Source organism: Pagrus pagrus, assembly GCF_965226575.1.
Source record: "Pagrus pagrus genome assembly, chromosome: 21".
NCBI classification, from domain to species: Eukaryota; Metazoa; Chordata; class Actinopteri; order Spariformes; family Sparidae; genus Pagrus; species Pagrus pagrus.
In genome coordinates this window covers 11,724,388-11,750,888 of record NC_140208.1, presented here as the reverse complement: position 1 = coordinate 11,750,888, position 26,501 = coordinate 11,724,388, and the positions used below count along the sequence as shown (strand labels likewise).

At 43.8% G+C, this 26,501-nt stretch overlaps 3 protein-coding genes across 8 annotated transcripts in view; 1 reads left to right on the top strand and 2 right to left on the bottom strand.

Annotated features, from left to right (window-relative positions):
• Positions 1–2,443, top strand: part of afap1l2 (actin filament associated protein 1-like 2) — a 40,827-nt gene extending 38,384 nt beyond the window's left edge. For 3 of the 4 annotated variants that reach the window (XM_084342212.1, XM_084342210.1, XM_084342211.1), the window contains 4 exons: positions 138–311; positions 394–581; positions 672–875; positions 1,250–2,443. In XM_084342212.1, coding sequence (XP_084198338.1) covers positions 138–311; positions 394–581; positions 672–875; positions 1,250–1,276 — 593 coding nt within the window. In that variant the 3' untranslated portion in view covers positions 1,277–2,443. The remainder of the gene's footprint in view (positions 1–137; positions 312–393; positions 582–671; positions 876–1,249) is intronic. The other variant, XM_084342213.1, reaches the window with a different exon arrangement.
• An 805-nt stretch (positions 2,444–3,248) lies between these two features.
• On the bottom strand, positions 3,249–14,880 carry vwa2 (von Willebrand factor A domain containing 2). 2 transcript variants are annotated; one of them, XM_084342214.1, is made up of 14 exons: positions 14,564–14,880; positions 12,318–12,379; positions 9,270–9,344; positions 8,662–8,795; positions 8,471–8,580; positions 7,116–7,313; positions 6,912–7,045; positions 6,692–6,821; positions 5,829–5,884; positions 5,634–5,741; positions 4,972–5,550; positions 4,190–4,741; positions 3,841–3,963; positions 3,249–3,699 (listed from the first exon to the last, which is right to left on the bottom strand). In XM_084342214.1, exons 2-14 carry the CDS (start codon positions 12,367–12,369, stop codon positions 3,569–3,571), a joined length of 2,382 nt encoding a protein of 793 aa, XP_084198340.1. In that variant the 5' UTR covers positions 12,370–12,379; positions 14,564–14,880; the 3' UTR covers positions 3,249–3,568. The 2 variants fall into 2 exon arrangements, with proteins under 2 accessions (XP_084198340.1, XP_084198341.1); XM_084342215.1 differs by lacking the exon at positions 12,318–12,379.
• An 892-nt stretch (positions 14,881–15,772) lies between these two features.
• On the bottom strand, positions 15,773–25,660 carry tdrd1 (tudor domain containing 1). Of its 2 annotated transcripts, none has more exons than XM_084343085.1 (25): positions 25,569–25,660; positions 25,053–25,217; positions 24,862–24,899; positions 24,693–24,753; positions 24,037–24,151; positions 23,818–23,884; positions 23,621–23,704; positions 23,362–23,541; positions 23,105–23,248; positions 22,739–22,904; positions 22,395–22,478; positions 21,885–22,061; positions 21,693–21,800; positions 21,320–21,490; positions 20,926–21,186; positions 20,471–20,602; positions 19,842–19,949; positions 19,535–19,702; positions 18,924–19,283; positions 18,726–18,842; positions 18,491–18,619; positions 17,227–17,394; positions 16,678–17,094; positions 16,510–16,553; positions 15,773–16,373 (listed from the first exon to the last, which is right to left on the bottom strand). In XM_084343085.1, the coding sequence occupies exons 1-25, from the start codon at positions 25,606–25,608 to the stop codon at positions 16,302–16,304; spliced, it is 3,576 nt and encodes a 1,191-aa protein (XP_084199211.1). In that variant the 5' UTR covers positions 25,609–25,660; the 3' UTR covers positions 15,773–16,301. The 2 variants fall into 2 exon arrangements, with proteins under 2 accessions (XP_084199211.1, XP_084199212.1); XM_084343086.1 differs by having other exon boundaries at positions 18,936–19,283.
• Between the last annotated feature and the right edge of the window lie 841 nt (positions 25,661–26,501).

Sequence of the window (26,501 nt, the reverse complement as noted above, 5' to 3'; positions counted from 1 at the left end):
CACTACAGTCAAAGGCACAGCTGCACAGTGGAGTGCACATTTCCCTGTCTTTTGTCTCTCTTTGGGCAAATATCATGATAAATATCAGTTTGTGTTTATGAGCTGAAATGTATACAATTTTGACTATTCATTCCCAGGGTCTCCCGGCGCGGTGGAAGGGAAACTGGGCAAGAACCGCACGGAGGCGGACATGCGGCGCTACATCGACGAGCGCGACCGCCTGGAGAAAGAGCGGGAGGAGGTGAGGAGCACTCTGGCCAACCTGAAGAAGGAGAGGAGGGAGTGCAAAGAGGAGCTCAGCGCCTGCCAAGGTACATCACCTCACTTCCTGTGGTGTGTTACAGCACCTATACACACTGACGTGTGTGACTGACAGCTGTCTGTCGTCCTCAGATCCCAAGCAGCAGGCCTCTTTGGAAGCCCGTCTGAAGCAGAAGGAGGAGGCGTGTCGGGAGGCGGAGCGCCGCAGGGTGGAAGGGGAGCTGCGATTGGTAGAAGTGAAGGAGAGTCTGAAGAAGGTGGAGTCGGGGCCTTTCACACTGGGGACCACACTGGACAGCAGCCTCCAGGACACGCCCACGGTCAGTGCACCGGCTTTAACGTTCAACATCCATCTCTTTCAACACTTTAAGCCAGATTCTCTAACTACCTCTGTACTATTTTACCCTCAGCCTAAACCAGCCACCATCCCTGCTCCCCAGACATCATCATCATCAACAGTATCATCATCATCATCATCATCATCATCATCAGTCCAACCCTCCAACAGCAACGTCAGCACAGACCCGTCCTCCCCAGTCAACTCTGCATCTGCGCTAAAGAACAGACCTGCCTCCATCATGGCCACCAAAGGCAAAGTCCTGCAGAAAGCCAAGGTGAGATGATAGATATTTGAGAAGGTGTATCTCATATATTTTTTAAATGCTGTTATCTCAAAATCACAATTGTATTATTATTATCCAAAGAAAAGGAGCTTTATCATCACAAGACGATGAGATAGTCAACCTGTTATTACAAGAAAAAGTTATTTTCCACACTTAAATGTTTATCGGGGATCAGAAGTGCCACGCGAACATGCATAGATAGCAGCTTGACAACACTAGCAACTGATTTAAGCCATTTTCACAAAAGAACGAGATAAATTGACCTGTTATCGTGAGAAAACATTAAAAAAAATGTTTAAAAAAAGGCTGTTCTTGGTTTCCATATCTCAAAATACCAAAATGTCATCCTTCTTTTGTATCGACAGGAGTGGGAAAAGAAATCCACCACCTAGAAGGAAACCTGAACGAACTCCTTTGACCTCTCAACTCCACCCAGACCAGACACTTCCATCAACATCCTCCCTTACTCCCTCCGGATCCCTCATCCTCATCGCCTCCTTGCCAAGACTATAAAGAGCCAATCAGAGAGATGCACAAGCCGTCTTCTCAAATACCACTGGATGATCTTCAATGACTTTTCAAGTTGTATTTGCTCCATTTGCTAAAGCGAGGACGTTGATGTAGTAGCATTTTGGCCAGTCCAACAAGTTGTTCCTGATAAAGATGCACAAATGGGATGTTTCAACTTGGAAAACAGCCAAACGTTTAAAAAAAAAAACCACTGAAGTTTGAAACAAGAGACGACCCTCTACGAAATTGGCCATTTTGTACACTCTAGATTGTAGCTTGGTTCGTATATGCTGGTAGCCAAGATGTAAATATATTTACACCATTATTCAGCCGTTTGGCTTGTATTGCTAGCTAAAAATGCACTTTTTATTCAAATAAAAATGTACTGACAACAACACTGGCTTGAAGTTTGTTTTTTACCTTTTTCCTTTAAAGGGGCACTGTGTAGATTTGGAGACAATATTCAAACTCAGAGCTGCGATATGTTTATTTTTTCCATAACTTAATAAACAAGCTGTTCTCAGAGGAAAATAAGGTCCCCACAACACTGTTTGAAGCTAGAAAGGTGGCAGGGTCCGCCACATATAAACAAAGTAAAACAGTATGAAAGTGTGTTGTCCTTTGAGGTCAGTTTGTTTATTTAGTTTGTTTAAACATGAAAAAAATGATTAATGATGTCAATGATTAAAATTTCTTCCCCAAAACTACATAATGCACCTTTAATGTTACATCTGTCAGTCCAGCTGGTCTGTCGGTAATAGAATCAAGGTTCACTGTACAAACAAGGCACTGGAAGCCAGCTACATTAAAATTTAACAGGGTAATTAGAGTCAGCTGAGTCGCTTCTCACTAATGAAGTCATAAAGCATTCATGAAGGGGAGTCATTTGATTATAGGATCTTCATCTGGCAAATTTTTTCCAAGGTTCAAAAAGTAATTTAAATGACTTGCCATTGCAAATAATGCACTTCAAAGCTTGTCAACTTACTCAAACATAGATGCTCTAAGCTAATCATGTGTTTTGGAATTTGTCCCATTATTATTTTCTCTTTTCCCCAATACTGATGAAAGTAAAAGAAAAAAACAGCCTTTTTTCTGTTTGTATATAACACTAATGTGACTTGTAGTGAAATACATATATACATATATTTATTACATAATTTTGTTCATTACTGAGAACAAACAATCACCATTCTAACATCTAAAAAACCTTTGGCATCACTTTATATCAACCATCATGTTCAAATTATAGTTAAAGGTGCAATATGTAGAGAAGAACGGGCCACTAGGGGGCGGCATATCACCAGAGTAACAACTGCTGCCGACTGTAGCTACTGTTAGCTTGTAAGCTCAGTTAGCTGTGCAGCTAGCCAAAGAGTTGGTGCTTACACCACTCGCACATAAAGCCAAAACTGTTATTCAATCACATTCTGTTGATAATTGTAGTTAATTTTAGGATGTTAAAATTCTTACATATTGCACCTTTAATTAAACTTTAGTTAATTGTTATTTCACTGGTAACAAAACAATAGTTTATAGATTAGTTACACAGTATATCAATTAGAAACATCAGTTACAACTTTCCAATAAACAACTGCTTAATAAATGTTTTAAAAAGCATTTCATTTGTTTGTTAACAGTGAAATAACCATTAACCTTAGTTTAATGAACTATAACTTCACCATTTATTATTGTTTATGATCAAGTGTCACCAAACCTCGTTCAGTAGTCTATTGTAAAAAAGAATGAGAAAATATAATATATATTAAAAATAACACTTGGTTTAAAGCACTTTTTGGCACAAACATGATGTTGTGGGTCTGAGTCGGAGAGAGAAAAGACATTGCGTAATGAGACCTTAAAAAATAATCATTTTAAAAAATCATGACACAGATATACATTATAATATAATATGATAGTTTACATGTCTGAATAGACAGAAACCGTGTTGAGATAATTGCACAGTGATGGCTGACAGATCCAACAAGAACAAACACAGCAGTAGAAATACAGTACATACAGTCTGAAGGCACTTTGAGATGCAAGTTTAAATATTGAAACAGTAGCATTAGTTTTCCCTTTACTCCACCGTGTGCCCGCAAACATCCTCGGTTCATAAGCGTCCGTAAGTGAGTTATCTCTTTGTATAGTATGAGTGTGTGTGTGTGGCGTTATCAGGCAGCATGCCTCCTGCGGTGCAGTTTGTAGTGATGCAGGAGCTCCTGGTGGCTCTTCTTCTGCCTGCTCTTCTTCCTGAGACCAGCAGGCCTCGGGAGATCTCCTCTGGATGAAGGCCTGCTGCTCCCTACGGACGAATGACAGGAAGTCATATACAGAAGCTCCTAGATAAATAGTGACATAACTAAAGAAGGGACAGGAAGGTAAAAACAAAGGAATTAAAATAAGAGAGGTAAGAAAATAAAGAAAGAAGGCTAATGATACTGACTTGTTTCACAGTGTGGTCCTTCGTGGCCTTGGCACTGACAGCGGAAGCTCCCTCCCGACAGCATGCAGGTCCCATCGTTCATACATGGGTTGGGCTTGCACAGGTTTACTGGCAGTTTAGCCTCTAATAGAAAGACATTTTATTAAAATAGTTGGTTACTTTCACATAAAGTCCACACATTCAGATTTTGTACAGTTGCCCAATCATTTCCTATCTTTTTTGCTTCTTTAAAAAGGTGAGAACATTTTTAAAACGGAGAAATGAAATCAATATCAATCCCTTATTCCTATCCATAGACCAACCTGTCCTAGAAAGGTCTGTTAAGAGAGATATTTCCCTGCGTTCTCACCTGAACACACCATCTGCACCACCACATCCTCAAAGTACTTAAGATCCTCGTAAGACAGCACCGAGATCATCCGCTCCTCTGAGCCGGCGATCTGCAGCAGCCTCTCTTTCTGCACATCTCCGATACCGATCACAAACAGTGACACTCCGTTGTCTCTTATCTTCTGGGCTGGGACGGCGGCGTCGTCGCCGCCTGAGCCGTCTGTCACCACCACCACAGCCTTGTTGACTCCGGGCCGTGCGCCTTTGGCCACGGTCAGGACGTTGGAGTGGACGTGAAGTAAAGCAGCGCCCGTCGAGGCCACTCCACCCATGTAGTCGGCCTCGGCTACAGCCTTGAGGATGGCAGAGCCGGTGTCATGGGTGTCCAGGTTGAAGACGGTGGTGGCTCTCCGACTGTAGGCCACGAGCGCCACTTGGGCCACGTCGCGGTTGATGTCGAACTGAACGGTGAGGCCGCGCACGAAGTCACGCAGGGTGGCGAAGTTATCCCGGCCGACGCCGCCAGAGGCATCGAGGGCAAACACAAGGTCGACCGCCTGGCCCAGACAACCTGGAGAACAAAACAGACAAAGAATTATGTTGGATCCTGATGGATAAGTTGGATATTACATTAGGTATTTAGTATAAAGTCAGTATTTAGTTATAAACAGGGAAAATATAGAGTCTGGCCAGAATATTCTGCAAATGTAATGAATATTTATGATGCCCGATGCAGTTTATGAACTCTAATGGCGCTACAGAGTCATTTTTGAAAAAACTGGTCCATCTGTTGGTCAGTACCTTGTGTATCCACGCTGCAGATCTTAGCCTTGAGCTCAGGGATCTTGGCACCGAGCTCAGGCGACGAGTAGGTGATAGTCCTCTGAGGATTTCCAGTGATGTTATTCAGCTGTCCCTTCATGTAATTCGGTCCCACGCCTATCAGGAAGATCTCCCTGTCTCGTGCATATTTAGAGGGCTCCACCACCTCGTCTACTGCAGGAGTGGCGGTGAGCAGCACCACCACGCGGGGCAGATCGTCCGAGATGTCGGCAAAGACGGGCGCGCTCACGAAGCCGTGACGCGTGACGTAGCGAAGCGCCTGGCCCGTCTTGGTCTCGCCGCTGATCGGTTGAAGGGCATCCACGGCCTTGAGTAGACCTCTCAGGTCCCCTTTGAACTTGCCCACCTGGGCCTCGACTCTGGCCTCTCCGCCGAACACCGCAAGGCCGACTTTGCTGGGGCTGTCTGAGCCGATCACTGTCTGCAGGAAGCGCTTCAGGAAGGACTTGAGGCGGAGGAAGCCTTCCAAGGTGAGCGTGGCGGAGCCCTCCACCAGGAACAGCAAGTCCACAGAGCAGTCCAGGGACAGAGCAGGAGCTGAGGAAGGGCGGATTCACGAGTTAGTTCATAAATTGCTTTAAAGTCTAATTTCTCTGTAAGTATAAAGACAGTGTACGGACCACAGTGGGGGTCTCCTCCATAGCCAGGTGGACACACGCAACGGTAACCATCCTGACCTTCTGACACACATGTGCCACCATTCAGACAGGGCTGAGAGTCACAGGGATCTACAGCACAGCGGAGAGAATAGTGTGAATACACGAACACATACACAAATACATCTGAAGAAAAGAGAGAAAGAATAATGTTGTAACCTGGACAGATAGTCCGATGGCAGACTGTCTGGTGTCTCCTGTACACCTTGTTGTACCTGCAAAACACAAAAAACACATTTATTGGATAATACAGATGTGTTTTAAAGTGTTGTACAGGCAGAAATCCTTAGAAGGATCGTAGAAGAATGCTCAAATGAAAAGTTTTGATAGCTCTGTGGATCGCTCGCCTTCGGGTCGTTTCACTGTGGTGAAGCTGCAATGTGCTGTGAAATGAATTTTGTCAAAGGCCGTTTTAATTTGGCCCCGGGAGGGTCTGGCAGAATTACACTTGCTTGTTTTTATGAACACTGACACATGGGAGTTGCCCCGCCGAACAAATGAAGTCTTGCGGTTCATTGAGCAATGAAAGACGAGAGTTATACATTTTTACCCCGGTGTCCTACTTTATCATAAACCCGCATCTGTTCCCTTTCACCACCTGGCACACTTGTTCGAAGGTGTGATGACACGGTCAGCAGATGTTAATCAGAAACTAGTTGGAAGTTAAGCTGCAACAACTCGCTTCAATCTAGTGGCCTGCTGAGGGGAGGTTAGACAGAAGTTTCAAGGGAATGCATTAAAGAGAAATCAGAGAAATTTCAAATACATTAATTAGTAATGTTGTCATGACAAAGTAATGTATTACTTACTACTACAGACCATGAAATTTGCAGGCTTGTATAATGAGGTGTTACCGACATTTTATATCGTAATTATATAGAAATGAGAAGTCTTCGGTTTCATTAAATAGGCTGACAGGTTTTCTCTTGCAAGAGTCCGGAAATTCAAAACGAATCCTCTCAGAAAGGCCGTAATTTCCACTTCAAGGCGAAGAAGAATGCAGGAGTGTGATGATCACTTGCCTGTAGTGCGGGCAGAGAGACTTGTACGGGGAATACCCCTTGGAGCCTTTCCAACACATGAAATTCCCCTGCAGCTCTTTCACCGTCTCCAGCGTCTTCCTCGCACAGGGGAACGACTCCAGCTGACAGCCTGGAGGAACAGGACGGGAGGATTGTGAGGGAGAAGGAGGAGGTAAAAGCGGGGACATGAAGGGAAGTGCAGCAGAGCTTGAACTCCCACCTGCAGGTGTGGCGTTGCAGACTGAGAAGGTGGTCAGCGTGGTGTACAGGCCGTTGACGGCGTCGTAGAAGTGCTCGGCGAAGAAGACGTGGCTCTCCATCGGCTCACTGGCCAAAGAGTGCAGCTCCTCCCATCTGTAAAAACAGTTTTTAAAGACTGCACTGCAAACATAGAGTAGAAGTTTCATGTGTTATTACTACACACCTGGGGTAGCGAAGGCCCACGGCAAACAGGACCACCCCTGTCTCTTTGAGCTGAGCAGCCGCCTGCACCGCGTTGCCCTGAGACTTCCCGTCTGACAAGAGGATGGCGATCCGGGCCGCGGCGGAGGAGTTACGACCGCCTGGGAAACCTTTCCTGAGCACGTACTTCAGAGCCAGGCCCGTCTGGGTGCCGCCTCCCCTGAGGGTTCAGAGTTTGGAAGAGTGTTACTGAAACAAGAACAATTAGAGAATACGTTCTGCACCACAGAAACCAGCAGAGTCAATAGTCTGACTCATGTCACTGCCAAAGTAAACCACGGATTGATTTTGTTTGGATTCCCGGACAGAACGCGTACATTAAATCGTCTGAGCGTTGGCTGCGTTTCGTCACCTCAGGGCTTCGAGAAATCCATTTAAAGTCTGTCGTGTTCGTTCGAAAAGACATAAGTGTCAGTCAGAGCGAGAGCCTCTTTCAGTCGAGACGCAAAGAAAAACAGATCGCCTCAAGTTTACAAGAAGAAAGGAGCGCTGAAACTAAAATGATGATGACGGGTGCCACCATATTAACTTTCTCACTTTTCCTGTGAAAACAATGCTGCGTCCGCTCCGAGCACTGAAACTACAAGACAATACAGTGAAAACACAACACGCAGGCCTCCAGGCTGGATTTTAATACGATCTTAACTCCCTGCTGCAGATGTCTTAGCACGCAAATCTTCTCTTTTGTGCCCAACAATACGTTTGCATACACTGGCTTTAGCATACTGCTACACATCAACTCTCTAAGCTACTAGTTTGATTTGAGTTGATGCGACAGCTGATAAGTTCAAAACATGGGTAACCACTTCAAACCAGAAGACGAGCCAAAAGGTTGCCTCCAAGCTGTGAACGCCACAGACACACACACGCACACACACACTTGGCCAAATTGCCTTCCTCTCTCTCGGCTTATGCGCTTATCCAATATCTGGTGACCACCTGTGTTGTAGCCCGCTAATCTGAAATTAATTTGTTTTTTCTTTCCAGGGAGCGTTTGTAGTGTGCAGACGTGTGTGTTTCTGCTTTTCAGAATTAGTTTGAACTAAATCCGCTTCAGATGATGTGACTTGTCAACATATATTTACATCATGTTATACTACTAATGACCTGTTTATGTACAAAGTATTTACATAAACATCAATATGGAAATTTCTGTGATGTTTGTTCTTGTAAAGTCCCTCGAAAGCATCTCTGTGTAGCAGATTTTTCTGATAACGTACTGATAATATTAACAACAACAATAATAATAATAATAATAAAAATAAACAATATTTAAACCATGAGTCATCTGAAGGTGAGATAAGAGGAGAAACACACCTGTAGGAAACCTTCTTCATGTGCTTCTTCAGCTCTTGTTTGGTGTTGTGTGAGTCCAGGCCGAACTCCAGCCGAGGAGCGGAACCAAACTGAATCAAGCCGACCCGCACCTGCTCGAGGGCGGAGTCACATCAGTAATGACTGACACGAGAGAAAAAAGAGGGAGACGAAGAGTAAAAAGAAATACAAACCTTGTCTGGTCCGATGTCGAGCGCTTGACAGAGTTTGATGGCGTAGTGTTTGGACCTCTCAAAGCTGCCCTTCCCCATGCTGTACGAACCGTCCATGAGGAAGAGGATGTCCATGGCGGCGGAGCACTGCATCACTTCCCATGGAAACACGCACGGTTAAACACATCGCACATTGCCGTATATAAGCATTATGGGATTATCCGGGTTAGTGATCAAATGGGCTGCTGCGGATGGAAATAACAACTTGACATAATAAGAGGAAAACACATTAGCATGCCAGGGCTCGATTTTCTTCACTCGCAAAACCATTACACCTCCGTGTCTCTCCTCGGCATGCTTGTACTCGCAGGTGGTTTAAATAATCAGCGGTGTTGTTGCTGTCATGGTAGAATGTTCAGCTGATCATGAAGAGGGCCATTAGATGCAGAGAGAGTGTGCCGTCTGTCTGTCTGTCACCTCCAAACACCATCACTATTTATTTGTTCTTTACTAGCTCTTGTTTTGTAGCGCTGCAGCTGAATTTGTAGGACTGTAATATGAGGCCTGTGTATCATTTTTTTTTATCATTTTGGAATGATGAACGTGTTTTGTGGTTAAGGTCTGCTCACTTTCTCCCGCTGAGTTGATCTTCAGGATGTTCTCATGGCTGGTTTGGATCTCCTGCACCGAGCTGCCCGGCTGGACTGGGGGAGATAAACAACACAGAGGTTAGCCGGATATCTCCACACGCTGTATGTACACAGTGTAACGCACAGGCATGGCTCCAACATGTAACATTTAGATAGAGAAGTTAGGCCGACACATTACAGAGTCTGACCCTGAATACAGTTCACTGACTCCCACCTGACCTCTTCTGCGAGGGACAATTAAGTATTCAGAGCTAATGTGAGTGGACAAGTGAAGAAAACCATTCTTTGGCTCCATTCACTGAAAGGACGTCGCTCCATTCAGACACACGTACTGTGTACAGGCCGTAGAGGGACATGTGACTTTCCTGTTGTCCCTGATAACCCCCGACGGGTCACACGGGCCATTCGTCCGGCACGGAGACGCAGCAGAGTTTACAAACATGAAGCAAACTCACTCATGAAGACTCCAACTAATAATTGGATGCTCTTCAAGTGCTGAATTTACTGCTTTTTTTATTGGCAAATAATCTGAGACAATCTTCCTTTGATGCCTGTAATCTGCCGGGAGCGTGAGGATGACACGTGGGGGGAGAAGGTGAGCGTTGGTCGGGAGAGGAGACACAAGCTGAGACGTGCTCAGCTGGCTTGTGTCACCTCTCGGGCGTCTCTCTGAGACGTTGACCGACAGAGAGATGGTCCTCTGCCAAGCACGGCTGCAGTCAGGGTGCCACTGCAGGTCCTTACCACAGACCTGCTCCTGTGTCTTCTTTACTTCTTGAGGATTTTTGTAGACATTTCGAGGACTTTACAGACTTTACTTTCTCTTATAAATTGGTTGACTAAAAGGAGCAAACGGCAGGAGGTCAGGAAAGTTAAAGAAAAGTACCACCTGCAGCCGAGAGACTTCAGCCCCCACACAATCCTGACCCTTTCATCTGCCCCTAATTCCAGCGTCGGTCCGGCTCTAAAGTCCTCCTGACAGTGAAAGTTTTGAGTCTTGGCAAGCTGCTTTCTCGTGTTCGGCGGGGGCCCCACCGCTCCGAACAAAAAGTCCGTCTGTTCAGCCAAGTGCCTCTGGCACAGCGACTGTGTGTCTTTACTGTCTGTGAACGTAAAGTCCGTGTCTAATTAATCCCACCGTGGTCTGGGAGATATGTATTCCCTTGAAATCAGAGATTACGATGAAGATCGGTATCTACCTCTCTGAGACATTTCATTTGACAGGCTGGCTTACATGGATGTAGCTGGTGGAGCGCTTGCGACATGTTATCTGTGCTGTCAGCGCAGGGAGGAAAAAGGGGGCGTCCTGACGAGGTGAAACAGTCTGGTTTGCTCAAGTTCAAAGTCTTTAAATGGCCGCTAATAAATACTTCAGATGGTGCTAAAGCTGTCATTTTTGAAAACAACTCAAGAGATTATATTGCTCGACGACTCCCGCCTCTCCCCTCAGGCAAATACCGATACTCTCAGCTCCGACAGAGCGGCTGACCGTACGCTATAAAACCGATGCAAAATTTGACTTGACTGGAAATGAGCAGTATTTTAAGCACCGGGGGAAGGAAATCACTTTGACGGGAAAGATAATGGGAATTCTTCAGCACTGGAGACGTGACAGGTTTAAGCAGTAAAATATCTTGTAAAGAGTCTCAGGTTGACCAGAGGAGCATCGGTTAAGCGTCAGACATTTTCCGACACGCAGGGCGCAAACTGACACCTCAAATAAAGAACATTTACATCACTGTCTTTGTGAGAACACAACACTGACTTCATTTCACTATCAACTATCAATATGGCAAAATTAGACATTCGCAGTTGGTGGATTTTGTTTACTTTGGACAGAGCCAGGCTAGCCCTGTTCCCAGTCTTAATGCTAGGCTAGGTTGAGCTATCTGCTAGCTCCAGCTTCATGTTTACTGTAGCCTATCGAAGTAGAATCAACAATTGAAAAGCCTATAGGCTATTTCCTGAAATATTAACAATTTCTTTAAATAAATAAATGAATATTTATTTATTTAAATTAACATTTTAATAAGTTTATTTTAAAAGAGCCAGGGTAGGCTAACTGTTTCCTCCTGTTTCCAGTCTTTATGCTAGGCTAAGCTAACTGGCTGCTGGCTGAGGCATCATATTTACCATACAGTCATGAAAAGTGCTAACAAACACCTCGTCCAACTCTAGGCAAAACAGCTTATTTCCCAAAATGTTGAAAATATACCTCACTATATAACATTTTAATTAGTAGCTTTTGAAGAGGCTGGCAAATGGATTGTGTTTTCTTTGGACAGGCTAGCTGTTTCCTTGCTTTCAGTCTTTATGCTAGGTTAGACTAAGCTAACTAGTTCCTATTTACAGTAAAAAAAATGAAAAATAAATTTTAAAAAACGCTTAAAATGTTGCAAAACATCTTTAAATAACCCAAGGACATATAAATTAGTGACTTTTGATATGTTTTGTTTCCTTTGGAGAGAGCCAGGCTAGCTGAAGCTATTTCCAGTCTTGATGCTAGGCTAGGCTAAGCTAGCTGGCTGCTGGGTTTAGTATTATATTGATTTTACATGACAGTGGTATGATTTCATGTAGCATGGCACTCAGAAAAAAAGAAAACAAGCCTAAATCCCAAAGTGTTGAATCATTTCTTTAAATAAATAAAGACTTTTATGAGTGACTTTTAGAGGCTTTGGTAGGTGGATTTGTTTCCTCTGGACAGAGCTAGGCTAGCTTTAGCAAAGCTGCTTCCCTCCATTTCCAGTCTTTACACTAGAAGCTAACAGGCTAATGGCTGTAGTTTCATATTGGCCGTACAGACATGAGAGCGGTGTATCTTCTCACCTAACTTTAAAGATGAGTGAAAGGTTGCGTACCATCACATTTTCCTTCAAATACTGTTATTTTAAAAATACTCATAATGACAAGGGTACATTAACAAACATTAATTAGAACAGGGCTCGATCCAAAGGCTCTGAATACCAGAGAGGCACTCCTCAACTGAAAGTGAATGCAAAACAGTAATAAAATAAGTAAGCCGACCTTGAAGAAGCAGCAGCGTTAACAGGAGGGAGGGGTGGATGTGAGGGAGCATGTCGGGACACCTGGAATGATAAACACAATTCACACATAACATTCAAACATTACAAATCCTGAAAAAGAAGAAATATATTGCTTGTAACCTCTTATCAGCTGCTGACACCTCCATGAAGACCATTTAGTTTTTTTAATGTGGGCTAGAAAGATGAGCGATATCAAGGCCTAATCTTCTGTTGAAGCATGTGTGTGGTCAGGAAGTCTATAAGAGAGCTTTTGACAGGAATGTGTCAGAGTGTCAGAGCACTGTACGCAACGCTGGCTGTAAAAGTGTCTTCTACATCTACAGTGTGATCATCGGTGTGTTTACCTGGGAGGTTGGGTTACCAGAGTGAAAACACTTCAACCCACTTCAACATTCACTGACTCACACAAGCAGATTTCCACAAATCATAAGTGAGGCCTAAAAACTGATGCTGACAACTAAAACTATTCAAACTGAAATGTAAGGCTGTCATATTAAATGCCATTCAATCACATAGGTGTGCCTGATTACCTGTTAATTGAGTGAACATGAGCCTGACATCTAAATGAAGGATTTAACAACCCTACCTGCCTTATTCTCCTCATGCCAGCCACCAATAAGAAGTTGAGGGGCTGCAGATAAGGTTTGATTAACTCTGACTGCTGATAAGCCTGGCCATAATATCCTCTGTGTGTGTGTGTGTGTGTGTGTGTGTGTGTGTGTGTGTGTTGGGGCAGGACGTGCCAGAGAAAATCCTCCACACAGGTAAAGCTGTGTGTATCCCTGAGACAGAGATAGAATTGTGTGCAGGACGGAGCCTCTGCTTAAGAGGAGACTGTGTGTCTGCGATACAGATCTGCAGAGCTGACATGCAGCGGCTGTCTGATAACCATCGCCAGGGGCTATTGATGCTCTATTTGTGCACCCGCCGGTACGTCGCGAGGACAAGAGATTTCATTACTGCTTCGCGGACACACATAATGCTCGCAGGAGGAAGCAGTCATGCATGCCTACATATAAAAACACACACACGGGCGGCACACACCTGTCTCAAAATTGGCTCCCTGTTCACAAGCATTCTTGCGGCTCCTTCCACCTCCTCATCTCTCGGCTGTCCTCACTTTCTGCCCGTCAGTGAGCGACTTTCTGCTCTGTTCTCTGTGAAGTTTGGGAGTCTTGGGAGTTTTGGACTCGCTAATCAAAGCCTGATATCTTTTAATCTCACTTTCAGGCTCATAGATATGTCGCTTTGAATGCAAAATAATGCCAAAGCGGGGTCACTTTGACTTCACCTGTTGAGGATGATGTTAAAAATAACCCTACAAATGGGGCATTCCTGAAAATGTAGGGATGGATGTGCCGTCTGTTTTGAATTGTGTTGGCAGGCTGGAAAGTGCCTCCACTCAGCAGCCTATAATTAGAAAGGAGTGCTAGTTTTTGGACCAACTTCATACAAAAAAAACCCTCAAATCTCACAAACATGTACTCGGAGGTGTGTCACCGTGACAAAACATCCATATCGGTGTGAATTATTTCAGGGTGAGTCACCTGAAATAGTCGCTCTTAAAACAACTGGAGTGGAAAAATGTGGAAACTTTTTTTTCTTCTTTTTCCACAATGTGACAACTGAACTATAACTCATGGTATGGATTTAAGCTGGCAACCACACACAGAGAGGGTGTAAAGCCCCAAGCATCCAGCCTCCAGCCTCCAGCGGGTAAAGGAAACTGGTTAGATGGTGGCTCATCCTCAGCTTATCGATCATCTATTACAACAACCCACATTAAAAGACTTGGGTGCAGATATACAAAAAGGTTTCATTGCCAGAACATGTTGATTTAAACGTGTTTACTTCCCTTTGTTGCTCAACATCTAAGCCTGTAATCTCCCAACATCTGGTCACTCTTAAATGTGTCAGGGGTCAAGGCAGCTTTGAGATGGGGCCAGAGGTGATGACCCTGACATGCAACAGTAGACGAGGTTTACTCAAGAAGACAAACAAATGGATGTGTGTCAGCCCACTTTAGCAGTAAGTATGTACATCGAGGTCAAGAGATGCTTTTAGTGGCTCAAGTTACCTGCAGTTTGCAGTTTTTACCATGTTTCAAGCCACCCATCAGTGAAAATCATTAGCAGATACCCCCAAAACAACACATCAGTCCCGTTTTGTAGTAAAATACACCCGCTCCAGCTTCTCCTCCATGATCGACAACATATTTCCACTCACCATGCGCTGTTCAGTGTTTCCACAATCCGTGAATCGAGCCTCTCCTTCAGGCAGCGCTCCTCTCCGGCTCTCCTCTGCTCGGTGTTTCCGCACTGACGGCTGCTCCGCTCCTGACAGGAGGAGAGCAGCGACCCCACCTACTCGCCATGCCCCCCTCTGATGTACCTGCGCCCGCTGCGGTCTGATTCGTCCGACGGTTCCTGCTGGTCTTTGAGTTTTCTGTATCCACACTCGCACCTTTATCGTCATGAATGTATTTGACTCTGTGTTATTTATATACATGTTGGTGAAGAAGCATTAAAGATGCTTTATGCGTTACATTCATACTCTAAACAGCAGGGGGCAGCATATCACCACGGTAACGGCTACCTGATGCTAACTGTAGCTGCCGTTAGCTCAGTTAGCCTGTTAGCTAGCAGTCCAGACTGAGCAGTGTTCGTGTTTTGGACCTTTTCTACTTCATTTTTATCATTTGAAACTAAAATGGTCACACGTTGCACCTTTAATTCACAGTTAGCCTACTTTCTGCACTAATTAGCTAGATTTTAATTAGATACTGCAAGTTTATGTATTTCTGTTTTTGTGTTTAGGCTAAATAAATGTTTGTATGACTAGTTTAATAAAAAATCATTAAAAAACTGCTTTCAGAGGCTGAACAAATATATGGGTCTGAAATAACCAGTTAATTTGATCACATATTGATTATATTAACCAATGACCTATAATGTGAATTAATCACATTATAGATACATAAACTATCACAATCCGATACATTGTTGTAGGTATATTAGTGTATAAGTTCATTGAGAGGGTAAATGCGTTCATTATTTGCCAGTAAAGCTGATTTGACACCACATCTTCAATCCGGCAGCACAGAAGATCTATAAAATAGTCAAGTTTCAAGGTGTCATCAATTCAGTATCCTACCAAACGTGAATTATAGATGCAATCTTCCCTTCTGTTGCTGAGTAATGGTGTTATGTGTGAGATTATGTGAAATGTTGTTATAATTAATGTAAGCATTCTTGAGAAAGTGTTAGAGGTCATATTGACCTCTGACCACCAAAATCCAATCAGTTCACCTTTAAGTCAGAGTGGACATTAGTGTCAGAAGTTATGGATGGACGGACCGACAGACAATCTGAAAACATAATGCCTCCAGCCACGGCTGTTGCCAGTGTGGAGGTATAATAAAACCACTTCACTGCATTCATTTTCTTTTCTTTTAGTCACAGAACCTTTATGTAAAAACTGAAACATGTCAAACATAAATGAATCAGGCTGGACATCCCACCTGAACAGGTGATTAGGACAGAACAAAGGAACAGACGGCAGCACAACAGCATGCGTTATTGCAACACTTGGATAATTTGAGGGTTGAACTTTTTTTATAGTTATTTTCTCAGGCAACTTGAACAAACTTAACAAGTGCATTCAGCATTTTTTAAGAAGACCTCCAGAAATATTAAAAGTGACTGGAAGTGAACCATAGGTTAAAAACATAAAAGCACTGAGCAGCGTGTACGATCAGTGATAAGGACACAAAGTAAGAACTGAAAAAGATAAATTAAAAGCTGGATGGCAACTTCTGGAATAAGGTGACAAAATTAAAATTATAAGCTGGGTGGCTGCTTCTGGAGGCCACATTCAGTGTGAAACATAGACCAGAAAAAAACACAACATTCTTGATTTCACCAAGTTGGGGAACAAGGCTACACAGTAATGCATATGGTAAGTCTTATTTTGTCTGCGCCACGAGCTGCTGGATGAGAGAAAGCTGCAGCTGCATCAACTGTTCCATGTGGTCAATCTGTGAAAGCAACAACATGCTCATTATTGACATTATCAAGCCGGACATGGCATGTACAAGATGAACATTATCTCCTGGTTCTATCGAAGTAAGATAACAGAAGTTCAAAGATGCTTTCTGTAAAACCAGCTCTGACCTTATTCTTCAGGCTCAGACAGCAGCAGCCAGACGTCTGAGGACCTGGGATTTAAAGACAAAGTTGAGTGAATGCAATGTTGAATATTTTGTTGAATGTATGATGTAATAGTAAGTAAAGACTAGCAACTGAATTCAAAAATCACACTGAAATTGTGACTTGACCAACCGTCGTGTATCACTGAAGTGTTTTTCTTCTGCTGAGGAGTCGAGGTTGCTGTCTCAGGGGTAGGGCCAGTGGTAGCGCTTGTACTATGGGTGTCAGGTGTGGATGGGCAGTCAGGCACAACCTTAGTGCTGCCAGCAGATGTGCTGCTAGTGGATGTGTTGGCAGCAGATGTGCTGCTATTGGTCTGCTCAGCCTTCTGGGTGGTGGAGGGGCGAGGGTTACTCTTGGCCTGGGCCTGCAGTCTATCCAAGATCATGGCGGTGACGTTCCCCCCACCTGCCTCAGCGTGCACAGTGAGTGAAAGCACGTTAGCAGACCCATCGAAGCACTGGACAGTGGCGAGGACGCCATTCAACAGCAGGCTTTTGAACACCAGCAGCAGCCCCTCTGGCCACGCTGCAGGGAAGTGTTCCCCACCTAGAAACAGAGGCGAGAGGGCAAAGTGATGTGGGAGGGAGCGGTGTGATAAGGAGAACAACCCAGAGCAATTACAAAAAACACTTGTGGTGATAATTTTATGGAGAAGGAATGACATTCCTTTTGCCTTACCAGTGAGGGTGCAGCGAGTGATCTGAAAGGGAAGCTGCAGTAGATGTGCGGGGATGGGCAGGACACGGGAGAACGGCACCTTCTCGGTGTTGCAGTAATCTGCATAGATGACACTCAATTCATTCTCGCCGACCTCCAGGACCACCGCACGGTACCAGTTATTGTCAGCTGAAAACAGAAATTAGAAGTCAAACCAGGGTGTTTCATTCCAGACCGATGCAAATGCAGTATTTCCAGAACACATTCATGCATCTACAAAATGTTAAATGTTTTCAAGTAGTACCAAAATTCGTGAAAGCCACCAATCTTCCAGATTTTTTTAATCATAAGGATTTCAGGCTTCCTAAAAAAAAAAGTCTTGAATCAAGACATGACAAAGACGGCTCTACCTACACCACAGTGCTTAAAAAAATAATGGGCCTTTACCAGCTAAGACCCAACAGACAGCCTGACAAATCCGTTAAAACAGACCCTGTTGTTAGCTGCGGAATGTATGCCTGGCTATAGTCTCCTCGCTGCATACTGTGTTTAAAGAAGAGCCGCTCCTACGATCGGCTGCACACGCGCTGTGTAATTACATCCACTAGCAGACACCAAATTACCAGCTTAGGTCTGCAGGGGCAACAACTGCAGGTGGGGTCTCGAGCACATTCATCGAGCAAACATAAAACCTGGATGGGAGAATGAGAGAAGGGAATTCATAGTGCCAGGTTGTGTGAGAGGACTGGCTCAGCTGGTCCGTCCTGATGGGGTTTCTTGCCTGTAATCATTCAACGATGAGTGGGAATGATACTGCCTGTGTGATGGGGTTTTCCCCCACTGACAGTATCTATTAAACTCTGGGTGCAATTTCCTTATAGACCATGATGTGGAAACTAATCCACCTTAACAGAACTCCAACAAGATTACATTGTTTTGTCAGAAGCTTGCTCACTTTGTCACCCGCTTTTAATTTACCTGTCTGACACCTAGTGGTTTCAGGAGGTCGTAGCAACGCCTAGAAACACTGAGCTTGGCTCGCTTACTCCATTCAAGTCTACAGTATTGTTTTGCCAGTTACTGCTAGATATTGCAAATAACTCATTTCCCCTCAAAACAAAAGTTTTGTTGCTGCATGTCATAGCAGCGCTTGTTTCAGTTTGGGCAGACACCTTATGTCTCTTTGGCATTGTTATATAAAGACCACTGATTGAAGTTTATCTCTGGACTTACCCTTCAATTAAAATACAGATCGTATTTATGAAATAATATGAGTGTTCCTCACCAGAGAACTGGGCACAGCAGGCGGCCCCCGGAGCTGGTCTGCTCAGGACAGTTGAGGATAAAGAGGCCTGGTTGTTGCTGCAGTACGCAGCCAGCTCCATCATCACACCCTGAAGCTTCTGCTGGTCCACTGCACAACAACAACACAAAGCAATTACGATAGAAAGGAGATTTAAAATGTTTCACCATTTGTGCATCTTCTTACGACAGAGAGGGATAAGAGTGAGTGTTCTGACCCTGGCTGGGACTGAGCAGGTAGAAGAGGGAAGGACTGATGACAGCTGGGATTAAAGGCTCAAAGGTCTTGTTGAGTGGCAGCTCCATTGTCTTCCAGTCCACTGGGAAAGATGGGGCTGAAGAAAGATTACAGCATACAATTTCAATTAGGCTCCTGAAATCATCAACCCATTACATTTCATCTTGAAGACACCTACACTCCAGCTGACCTTCTGATGGCGTTGCCATCCCTTCAGTTGGTATCTCTTTGCAACTGGCTCCGGTCAGGCTGGAGGCTTGCGCCTGTTTTTGGCTGTGCTCATTTTCCTTTATTTTCTCTTGGTGTTCTGAGTCAGAGCCTGTGGTGCCATGTGTCTCTATGGGAATCGCTCCAGGAGCTTTGGCTAGTTGCTCGGAAATTAGGGCAACCGCCACATCCTGCCCTCTGCTCTCCAGCTTCACATTGTAGCCTTGTTCAGAGACTGAAAGGACACGTGCAGACAGCTTTTCGCCATCTACCAGACTCTGGAACCACAGCAGGGCTTCACTGCTCCACTCTGACCCCGGGGGCTCCACACCTGAATCCAAACACACACATAACCTTGTTTTATGTCCTTTAATCCAACTTTTGAGAACAATTCAAATCACAAATCTTCTATTGCCCAAATTTCCATCATGCTGTGAGAATGATAACCATCCTCACTTGGCTGAATATGCCAAAAAATGCCCTATTTTAATCTCATGTGGTCTACCACAGGTGATTTCAGCCATGTATTTACAATAAAGCCGTATTTGGCTTTATATTTAGTTTGTCATGCGCACACACTACCTGCGAGGCTGCAGCGAACAGCCTGGAAGGGTAGAGTCAGGTGTCGGGGTGTAATGGGTCGAAGGTTCTTATTCTCCACTTTCATGCAATATCCATAGTCCACAAAGTTCACAGACGCTTCTTCTTCAGACAGCTCGTTTACCATAGCACGATACCACGCTCCATCACCTGGGGCGCAAAAAGCACATCAAGCACAACTAAATCCCCCAAAACAAGTAAGAATAAGGACAATTCCAATGGTCAACGTCTGTTTGATGAGTTGCCTGACAGTGTGTATCACAGCGAGTGGTAAGGTAGATAGTCTCACCAGAAAACAAGGCGCAACAGGGCACCCCCACTTTGGGCACAAAAGATGAGGTCTTCGCCTCGCAGTGCTGTTTCAACTCTGCCCCGAGCTCTATCAGCCACTGATGGTCTGGAAAACACACACACACACACACACACACACACACAAACACATGAAACTGTTCCAATGGCTGAGAAAAGGTACGCATTAAAGTATCACAATATTAACCACATCAAGTCTCATGTGCACATCTGAAATCATCAGAACCGTGCTCTAGTATCATACACACTGCAGTGTTTCCCTTAGATTTCAGGGTTGCTTGCATTATTTTTGGAGATCACATGCAATAATGAACTGCAACTGTAGACCAACTATCAGATTAATTACTGCATTAAAGACACCAAACACAAAGTTGTCTACTCTTCTAATTTTGAGTGGCCAATACAACTTTCTGTCCACAAAATGAGAACAAAAGACAAGATGAATCATACTGAACATCACTGATAATCAGCTTTAGAGTTTAACATCCCCTAAACTGTGATGGTAAGATAAAAAAGACAGACAGCAGTGTTACCATCAGCCAACACTGAGCTTAGTTTGCTGTCAAAAAACAATAATTGTGGCCCTCTAGGCTGAAGAAACAACAATACCTGTAGGATTGTCGACGCGGCAGTAAAACTCCTGAGGGTTCTCCACGACGCTGGCTAGCAGTGCCACTGTCTGGCCATCAGAGGGAAGCTCAGTACAAGACCACAGCAGAGGCTCACAGGCTGGGGCAGGCACTGAAGCACATGTCAACACAAAAGTGCATAAAACAAGCTGATGTATTTTATTGTCAAACTTAAAATCCTCAGTTCAAATCATTAAAATCTCAGTTAAAAGTAGTGGTTCAAACGGCTGCATAAAAATGCTCACGTCAATGAGTGATAAGTACTTTAACTGTGACTATGTTTTGATAGATAGAAAGAGTACTTCTAAACAGTCTCAAAATAGTTACTTATAATATAATATAATATAATATAATAATTACTTAAATCTAATGAGTATTTCTTATGTTTTAACACTTTTATGTCAAAGTAATTGGGATTTATTTCACACATCTCACCATGTGGTTCTGCAGCAGCAGTCACTTTCTGCTCAACCTGTTGCTCACTGCTGGTGGTAACAGGAGCAGGAGCACTGAAACCAGCAGAGTTCAGCATCTCCACTGCATTGACCTGAGGGTCGCTGGCCTCGTCGTACAGGTCCACCAACGCCTTGCCCTCGTGCACTCCCTGGATCTCGACGCGCAGTATTCTGTGCAATACCATTTTCTGTAGGGCCATCACACAGTCCTGTGACCAGCTCTCCCCAACAGGCTGCACCCCTGGAAAGGAGCCCAAAGACACATTCAGACACACTGGGGGAGACTTCTTTTCAAAAGTTGAGTGACACTACAGCTAAAGGGAAGGAAAACAATTCAAACTCAATTTCTAACATTTTAAATTTAAAAGTACTACCTGCTAGACCACAAGGCACAGCCTGCATGGGAAGGGCCAGTAGTGAAGGGCTGATCGGCCGCAGGTGGCCTAAATCCACCTCCTCAGAGTTGCCAAAATCAAGGTAGCCAACACAGACGCGTTCCTCCGATGAGTAAGCCAGAACTTCAGCCCTGTACCACTGCTTGTCCTCTAAAAAAAGCACACTGACAGACTGAGCATACACTCCACTTTTATTTTAAAGGCGGCACATGTCAACAGCTTGAACAATCTGCATCATTTATTAACTTGTTTATTTCCAATACTGTCTTATCTCTTTCTTTAGAGGATGGCATAAACAACCAGGCATCTCATTAACCAAACCGTCACATCCTGCAAAGTGTATGTGTTGTACCTGAGAACTGGGCACAGCAAACTGTGCCGACGGCTGGTCTGAAGTTCTGCGGGGCGGGGACCTGACAGCAGTGTTCCCTCAGTTTCAACTGCAACTCCTGAATCACCCCTGCAGACCAAAAGCCCTCAGGTTAAAAACACATATCAAAGTCCAGAGCTTTAAGTTGTGAGAACCAGAACAAATGCTTCTTACCAGCGTTCTCCACCAACTGCACAAGAATTTCACTCGGTGACTGCAAGTGGGTGACCACAGCAGAGAAGGAGTCCCCCACTGCCTGTGTGATGGGCTCAGGCCGCTGAGCCCAGATGTTGTTATCCTTCCCATCAGAGAGACGCCTGAAGTTCTCCAAGGACGCACTCACCATGCCTTCTAAGAAAATAAAATAAAAAATAAAAAAGTGGTGGAAGAGCCATAACAGCCCTTAACAAAAAGAGGACTTGCATCACTCTAAATTGGTAGCAAACACAAAAATCCCATCACGTTGCCAGAAGCAACATGCATTGCTTTATTTTTGCTGTGACACCTGTGATATGTGAATTAAACTACATGGAGGACTTTTGAAACCTTAAAAATAAGTGTCTATATTAAACATTTCAAAGTGCAGTGTAACAGGGATTTCTAGTGATTTTCCTCAGTTTTGCCCTGTATGTTGCAGCCCTTGTCTGCAGACTGATTGGAGATGAGACAGTGAAGCCAACTCACTTATTTCTTGCTCAGTTGGTGTTGTGTTGACGGTTTCCTCTGCTGCATAACCATGTTCAAGGAGGAGTGTGCTCAGCTGCTTTCCTGAAAGACACAGGGAGAGAGTTTTCTTATCTGGGTTTGAAATTCCAAGAAACTCCTGCATGCGTTTCCCAATCACAAATTGCACCTCCCCCATCATAAATGGATTTTGCTTTTCAGCCTCCCTAACTTTATATAACCTACTGAGCCCCTTAAGACTGAAAAGTGATGTATTTTATCTTGCGTACACAGGTTATGATCTTGTGCAAGATAGAGAAAATAACATAACATTTCAGGACTTTAGGGGCTCTGTGATAACCTACCCATAGAAAGCAGGACATCCACAGTGTGGATGCGACCATGCTCTAATGCTTCCAACAGCTTCACAGTCACAGTCTTGCCGGCGAGCAGCTGTCTCACTGCAATACAGCACTCGCCTGACCAGTTGCCAGCCACTGGCACCACCCCAGCGATACGACACTCCATTGCCTGGAAGTAATAGATGCAAGTGCTACGGTCATCACACCAGCTGTGAGACACCACAAACTGTCAGGGTTAATGTCAAATGACTTTGACGGTTGTCTGTGCATTATGAATATTCTTGGAACAAAACATTATTTTGACATCCATATGCCACATTGGAGTATAAAAACATTAATCTAACTTGAATGGTGTGAACATGCACTTACACATGGACAGAATGGTGGGATATTAGCAGCCAGGGGCCTGATCCTTTCCACAGGAACATCTTCTTCATTGCCAAAATCAATGTAAAGGACATTAGCCTTCTTCTGGTCAGTCGCCAAAGTCTGGACGAAGCCCCGGTACCAGTTCTACAAGTAGAAAAATAGAGGCAAACGCAAGTGTCAAAGTCAAGGACTGCGCCAATGTGTATATTTGTGTACTTGTCTATTTTGTCAATTTGCTTGAGAAGGCCTCTGCTCACCAGGTCAAGGGAAAACTGAACCGCGCACACCTCTCCAGCGCAGGGTACATACGTCGTCACTGATGGACAACTGTATGTTTTCTGAAGCTCTGTGCTGATGCTTTTCAGAGCTTCTAGGAGCTCAGGGCTTTGTGCAACGAGGAAAAACCTGCCAGGGCTGTAGAACTCTACAACAGATGCCTAAAACAAAGAGATATGTTGGTATTAATAACACAGCTGGATCAGTCTTTAAAGTTGAGTTACACTGGGCATGTTATACCTGGATGTCTGTTCCCATAATGACTTTAATCATTTGCAAGTCCTTTAAATAGACCCTCTGGGGGCTGGGTGCATCACCACAAGCCTGTAAAAAGGTTAAGAAGCCATAACAAAACATAGATCAGAAATCCTGTCACTATCACTATCCTGTGTTATCTCAGATGATGAACACTTGAAGATCTCCAAATCAGTACTTACCTTAGACTCAAGCAGGCCAGCTCTGTCTCCCGTCACAGGGGATGCTGTGGTTTCCTTTGGTTTCTCTCTTAAGAAGAAACAAGTGAGTGCACATTATTTATTGGACATTACATAATGACTCAACTCTTTGCTGCTGAATCACATACTGACTGGTTTTGGATAGCATTAATAAATCCTCACAGCTGACAGTCAATGGTACTCAGAGCTGTCCCAGCTTACTTTACAGGTTCTGGATCAATGGGTTTGCACATGTGTCTGTGTGCTTTCCAGTCTTCTGTCTGACACACAACAGAGCAGTAAGGCGTCTTCTTGCAGCGCTTGCAACGGAAATTTCCTGTCGAGTGAAGAAAAGTAATTTATTAACCGCTGATTGCACTGAATTTAAACTAAAAGGCAACAAGAGGCGTTTGAGCTGGGTTGACGATCACAAAACAACCATGAGGAAATTGTGTTCTTAAAAGCATGTCACACCGTAGCACTCGTTACTTTTTATATTGTGACTTTTCTGTGTAACCTAATCACAACAGTTTATTAGTATTTTATCCTTTATGGAAGTCAAATAGTATTAATTTAGTAAGTAATTTAATAAAATACAATGTTTGACTTGTCTGATGATTTCTGGAGAATGTCGTACTCCAGAATAGTAATCAGAAACGCCACTCAGGGACCAGTTTGGGGGTGATGCGATCACTGGTGGCCCGGGAACGCTGTAGCATAACCATTACCCCCGACCGAATATCGTCTGCATGGACAACACTGCAAGTACGGTTCCCTCAGCAAAACGTGGTCATTTCCACCACATAAATGTGACAGAAATCTGAGAACTCTATGCATCACTTCACATGTCGGTGTGACTTCAAGGGCGACAGTATTACCTTGCTGACCACAGTAGTTGCAGAAGTATACAGTCAGCGCTGGGGGCACAGATCCTGACACCTATGACGAGAAAAAAAAACACTTGCAAACGTGGAAAAATGGCACTGATGATCAACACAGAGCAGCCTGATTAGGCCAACGATGAAGAAGTGCAAGTTTGTTACATACTGCAGATATATCCCTGCTGAAGGGTGACATTTTAGGACCTGCAAAAAAGAAAAGAGGAATGAATCTGGTGAAATATAAGGTCCAAGTAGCTAATAATGTCGTCATATTGTATTGGTTTGGCAGACAGGTGTGTCCAATAATGGGCGCCCCACTAGTCGTCTCCCAGTTTGGTAATGGTGTCATTGATTTACCTTCTCCAGCGGGGCCTGGCGTGGGGCGCTCAGGTGTAACATCAGGGATGGTGGGAAGTCTTGGAGCAGGAGATGCGCCAAGAACCATCGGGCTCGATGATGGTTTCCTCAAGGGCAGGTTAGGTCGAAGCAGGTTGGGAGAAAATGAACGATACATGGTGCCAGCTGTCGATGTGATAGAAGTTACATTGAGTCAGACAGTTTGATAACAAATGGAGTGAGCGTGAGAAGTGCGCAAAGTTTTTGTTCACGCCGAAACAGCTCCGCATGTTTAGCTAGCTACTCGAAGGTGTAACGGTTAGCCTCCACTGCACCTTGATTGACAAATTAAGCTAGCTCGCTAACGTGTAGGTTAGCTTTTACGTTAGCATGCTAACACAAACGGCGATACTTGAGTAAAACTTACAACTACAAACTCAAACAATGTTATGCTTCGAGACATGCCGAAATATATAAACCGAAACACATAAATCTATATGAACTTAACCGTTTTATATTCCAAGGTCAATACTTTACCTTTCCGCACGTGTTTGAAGAGAGGCGAAGTGGTGCGCATGCGCAGTAGACCCAATTACAGATGGATCCTCCTGTACTTCTGTCTCCAGAGAAAAGCTGAGGACTGGTTTGTTGTCTGAAAATGTTAATGTCCATTACAGAGAAAGCCGTAAAACGCCGTGATCTGACGGCAGAGAAGGAATAAAGAAAATAAAAAAACATATTTACCTTCAACATTTGTGGGGGGCATAGTGTCTTAAAATACTGTATGGGCTCTTGTCAGAACACCTCAATCATTTGCTCTGAATGCTGACTGTTTTTGGTCATTTAACAAAGGAAGTTGTCTTTATTATTTGTATTTAAGTGACACTTTAATCCTATTAGTCTTTAAATCAGTATCCATTTGAAATCTTTATATTTGCTGATGGATTACATTTCTGTGACAAGTAAATAAAACTGAAAAGATGATAGCTTTGTGATAAGTGGCCAAAATTAAGCTGTTAAACTAAAGTACCTTGATTCATTTATATTCTGAGATGATATATTAAACCATTATTTGATTGAATAATCTTGCTGGGTATCAACCTGAACATTGAACAACAACAGCTTAGTTAGGCTCCCAAAATTATTTCACATCATATAGTTATTATATGATCAGATTTTGCCTGCTTTAATTAATATTTTTGTTTATTTTTCTGCCTTTTTATTAAGGAAAAGTTATTTACACCAAAGCAGCTTGTTTATAAGCAAATTCAAACTATGATGAAAGTATAGTTATAACAAGTTTTAAACATCACCAGCTTACTAATGATCTATCAGTCAGTACAACAGGATTTATTAATATCATATCAATGGTGTGAGACATTTTAATTGTGTGTACACGTGTTTTTTGTGTTACCATATTTAATTTTCTGGAGGTTATATTGTGGGGATGGATGTACCTGACGTGTGTTG